Source organism: Episyrphus balteatus, chromosome 1 (assembly GCF_945859705.1).
Source record: "Episyrphus balteatus chromosome 1, idEpiBalt1.1, whole genome shotgun sequence".
Lineage (NCBI taxonomy): Eukaryota > Metazoa > Arthropoda > Insecta > Diptera > Syrphidae > Episyrphus > Episyrphus balteatus.
The window spans coordinates 86,017,520-86,022,561 of record NC_079134.1 but is presented as its reverse complement, the minus strand read 5'-3'; the positions used below and the strand labels follow the sequence as shown (position 1 = coordinate 86,022,561).

Below are 5,042 nucleotides of genomic sequence, written 5' to 3'. Positions count from 1 at the left end.
TGGAGTGTTTACACTACTTATGTGTCTGAACACGACGGTGTGGCCTTACGTTAATATGAAGGGCCCGACCCATAGAATCCGTTGCGTCGAAGTTTTTGACTGATAGCTCGATAAAATACACACGTTCTTATGGGAAGCGACCCATAAGCGACGGATCGCTGAATCTTAATATAAATTAAACGTAAAAAAAATTATTTTTGTGTTGGTAAGGAGATAAGTTATACAATTTCACATTATTGTGTGATAAAATTAAATGTTTTCTAAAGGTTAAACTCTTATCTAATTGAATCTGTAAAAAAAAATTGCAATTAAGTGCAACTTCGACACATTTGCCCCTTTTAAACTTTTTAGGTTTTGAAAAATGATTACCTTGTTTTCATGCATCCATATTTTAAGTTTTTTTAAACTTACAACTTCATAAATTACAAAATCTGATTCATTATAATTTTTCCTAAATTTAAAGACCTTTATCTTGGTGATACCAATAATAAAACTCCATTTATAAGCATTTTAACAAACCATTTGGGTCCATTCTTGACACTTTTTTGTTTGATAAAAAATTGGTTTTGGAATAAAAATTTTTTCCTTGAAATCAACAGTTAAAATATTTAATTAAATACTAAATACAAGCTTTTGCCTTGTCGATGAAAATAAACCGGAAAAATAATTTTGTCCGCGTAAAACTTGCAAATACCCCTATGTGCGACGGCGACGTTGAGTTTTGGGAAACCCTGTATAACAAAACACAAAAGTAGTTATTTTATTTTTTTTTTATTTAAATAAAGATCACTTGTTCTTTTGACCTCCTGCTAAAACTTCTTTGGCAGACAAAAATAAAGATAATAAGCCCTGCTTTTTTTGCCTTCGAGAAAAATAATTTGAAACCACATCGGGATTACCTACCAAGAAAAACATTTATTACGTTAATACGAATTTTTGAACAATCAGTACAACTTACCGTTATGCAAAATATGATCATTCAGAGTTGGTAAAACATTGTCATTAGCACTGAGAGAAATAAATAAGGCGAATGGTACCAACCATAAACAAATTATAAAGTAGCCCAAAACCTAGCAATTAAAGTTATCATGCACGTAAGTAAACTCAGCTAAGAAATTTAATATATAGTGGGCGGCTTAGCATTAAAAAAGAGGTCAACTGAGCGCTTTGTGATAAAAATTAACTGTTGGTAGTACTCAATATAAGAGTTATTTTGAGATTTTGGGCCACCTTGTATTCCATCCGGAAGGGTAAATACAAGAGTTTTTCTGTGTTGCACTCGCTTTGTTGCATATCATAGTATAAGTAACAAAACATTTTTATTCATACGATACATGATTTCCACGTATTTTTTAACGCCTGATCAAATAAAATTAATACCAGTTGTTTCGACTTTCATGTAAAAAGTTATTGGACTCTTCATGAATAGTCTTTCACTTAGAGCATAGAGGAAGGAATACCTAGAGAGCCGACTCGTACCCCCCCCCCCCCTTGCCTAAAACACCCGCAAATTTAATTTCAGATAATGGGTATACATCTCTCTTATTTTTCTCTTGTTTTCCTATCTGTGAATACGTGTGAAAGGTATGTCCTCAGTAGATGTCCTCACAAACAGGTTTGTGCTTTGAATTTAAACATGATTTTGGTTTGTACATGAACTTGAATAGCTCAAATAGCTCACTCCAGACACCAACCTTTCAATAAATATGTACAGAAATAAAAAAAAAAGGTTCGAGCTTTGAATTTATTATATTATTTTTTTATGAATTAATTCCTCTACTGAGCACTTAAATTGTTTTTAATTGTTTTGAGCACAACTCCACAGTTGAATGTGTTGGTGCCATTTAAAATGCACGGGAAAACTACCACATATAAGCACTGTGGAGTTTTTCCTCTCATTGCTGCTTGTAGGGTGGAAGAGAAAACCAACCGAAGTCGCGTCTCTAGGTATTCCTTCCTCTATGACTTAGAGCAAGAGTCAGAATTTTATCAATTACTCATTGGAAATAAGTGGTAGGCTAATGAAATTTTGCATGGACCTTTAAAATATCATAGAAAAAATTATAAATATGCGCATCAAATTATTTTATGTTAAAGGGTGTTTTTTAGTGAGAAAGAAAGCTTTTGAAATGGTACCATAGCATCTAGAGTTGGGCACTTTAGTTCATTTGAGTGATCGATCACTTTAGTTCAAATCACGCTAATGAACTAGTTCATTTTAGTTCAATTTATTTTAATCACTCCGGTTTTGTTAGAATTAAAAACAAAATAAGTTTGTACAAAATGTATGCAAATTTATGTACAATTGACGCATTCTAATAATAAAACAAATACAACCTAAAAATAACAGATATGTAAATATTTTCTATAAAAATTCTTAATTTCGTTCATGTCGAGCTTTCTGGTACCTGACAAAAGTTTGTCGGGCTAAAAGGGCGCTGTCGTCGTATAAGACAAGGAGACAAGGATCAAATTTGAAAATTCCCTATACAGATGGGACTTCCTTTCTCCCAAAAAATATATAAAAAAAAAAAATGACAATTTAAGGTGAGCGCAAGCTATTTTGTAATGTCATATTACGACTACTTTAAGTTGCTGTTTAGTTTGTTGAAACAAATCTTTTTCGCTATTCGCAAACTAAATTGAACTAAGTTCACTAGTTCACCAAGATGAACTAGTTCATTGAATTAGTTCGTTCGCGAACTACACGAGTCTAATAGCATCACATGAAAAATTTATGCATACTTTTGGACTTCATTCAAATGTTATACATACTATGAGAACCAAAAATTAAACAAATTTTAATTATACTTACTATTTTTTATTTTGACTTTGACTTTAATTGACTTTTCATTGAATTTTCATACAAATTTTAAAAAAATAATTGGCGCAATATCTTAAAATGAGATTTATATATTGTACTAGCAATCCTATTAATTTGGTACTTTTATCACAGACTGCACAATTATTTTTCATACTTTTGCTTATGCACATCACTCCCTAATAAAAAATATAAGCAGGCTCTTTAAATTTGTCATGAAAATTAAATATTCCATGGTAAATATATTTGAATCCTTTTTTATTTTTGGTTCTCATCTATATACAATTCTAAAAAATGCATAAATGTTCCAAGTGGTGCAATGGTACCATTTCAAAAGTGTTATTTCTAGTTAAAAAAAAAACACTCGAAATATTTTGATGGACATATTTTATTATTTTTTTTTCAATGGTATATGAAACTTCAGTACACAATTTTATCAGTCTACCACTTTTTTTCAAAGAGGAATTGATAATATTCTGATTCTTGCTCTTTAAGTAGAAGACTATTTATTAAGTCCAATAACTTTTTACATGATGGTCGAGACATTTTGGTACTAATTTTATTCGATTTATTGTTAAAAAAAAATCTCGAAGCCGTAGGTATATCGTATTAATAAAAATATTTCATTACCTTTCCTATGATATGCAACAAAGCGAGTGGAACACAGAAAAATTCTTGTGTCTGACCTTCCAGATGGAATAAAAGGTGGCCCAATATCTCAAAATCACTCTTATATTGAGTACTACCAACGATGTTAATTTCATGTTTTTATCACAAAGTGCACGATTTTGATGCTAAGCTATTATACAAACCTCTGAAAAAGGATACAAATTTGTTGTAAAATATTGAAAGGCAAGAAGATGGTTCAGTATCAAAAATATTACAGCGCCAAAAAATGAAAAAGACAAAAATCTAATGTTTGGGAAATTCTTCATTATGCAGAAATGAAAAAACTGGGCACCAAACCCACAAAAGACCATATTCCACGACAGATTTTCAAAAAATATAAACGCAATATATAGGAGAAAGGTTGCGCCAATCATACTCGATATAAACTTTTTAGCAAATACTGAATACTCTTCCACTAATTCAGCTAAATAATACAGCCCTGCAGCTAGAAAAAAACAATGTTGTAGCCTTTGGAAAAATATAGATCAAAAAATTACCTATTGCCATTGTTACAAAACATATTTGTAAAGCAAGAGAAAAATAACTTAAAAAATATAAAAGCCCCATTGCTTGCTGTCTTAGAAGTAAATAATTTACATTTCTTTTTGTTTATCGATGATGAGACGTGGAAGTCACCGAATTCTCCTTGGAAAATACAAAATATAATGTCATAATGACAAGTAAAGTGTCACTCTGTCACAAAATTTTTAGTCAGGCCGGATCATAGATAATAATTACCAAGATCCCAAACCCACCTGAGCAGCGCAGTATGTGACCAAACCATAAACAAAAAAATACCGAGACTGGAAACTCGGCGGTCAACTCACGTTTGCCTACAAGCTGCGAGGTGTGGTGAATGTCGTGTACCTATCGTTGTGTTCGTGTCCGATGTGTGGTGAATGTCGTGAATCTATAAATGTGTGCGTGTTAACGTCATTTACCAACGTGCCCTTCAAGCAAGAAAACGGAGTCCAGAAAAGACAGTCCGACCTCCGACCGAGAAAAGCGGGGTTGCACTCACACACTTGCAACTTTTTGTGTATGAACACAAAGTCTAAGAGAATCGTGGTGAAAACTGAGAAAAGGAAAAAAAAGTAGACAGACATAGCCAACAAGAGCAAAAGCGTCATTTTGTTATTTTTTGTTGAAGTATAAGTATAATTATAAACAATTATATCAAACTATTAACAATATGGAAACAAAAAAAGGTATGTTGTATATATCGCTCAAAGTGTTTGGATTAAAGTGATGTGTTTCTGTTTGTGTTGTAGATGTAATCTCTAATGATGAAGAAAAATCCAGAAGGTGAAACATGCGATTGGGTATCTAAAAAAAAAACACAAACAACAGCAGCAGCATCAAATGAAATAAAATGAAAAAAAATGTATTGTTTTTATATTGTATTTATTGTGAAAATTTCGTTTGCTAAAATAAAATTAAAAAATAAAACAGTTTCAGTGAAAAAAAAAATAAATCTTGTTCTTTTTCTGGTCGCAAATGCGAAACGTCATCCCTTTTTTATTCCTCTTTCTGGTAGGTTTTCGCTGCTCCG

At 31.7% G+C, this 5,042-nt stretch overlaps 1 protein-coding gene across 1 annotated transcript; it reads right to left on the bottom strand.

The window, feature by feature from the left end:
* Positions 1-553: 553 nt before the first annotated feature.
* On the bottom strand, positions 554-4,194 carry LOC129906903 (protein TEX261). The gene is made up of 5 exons (XM_055982900.1): positions 3,988-4,194; positions 3,634-3,935; positions 959-1,070; positions 791-899; positions 554-731 (listed from the first exon to the last, which is right to left on the bottom strand). The coding sequence occupies exons 1-5, from the start codon at positions 4,055-4,057 to the stop codon at positions 620-622; spliced, it is 705 nt and encodes a 234-aa protein (XP_055838875.1). The 5' UTR covers positions 4,058-4,194; the 3' UTR covers positions 554-619.
* Positions 4,195-5,042: the final 848 nt, after the last annotated feature.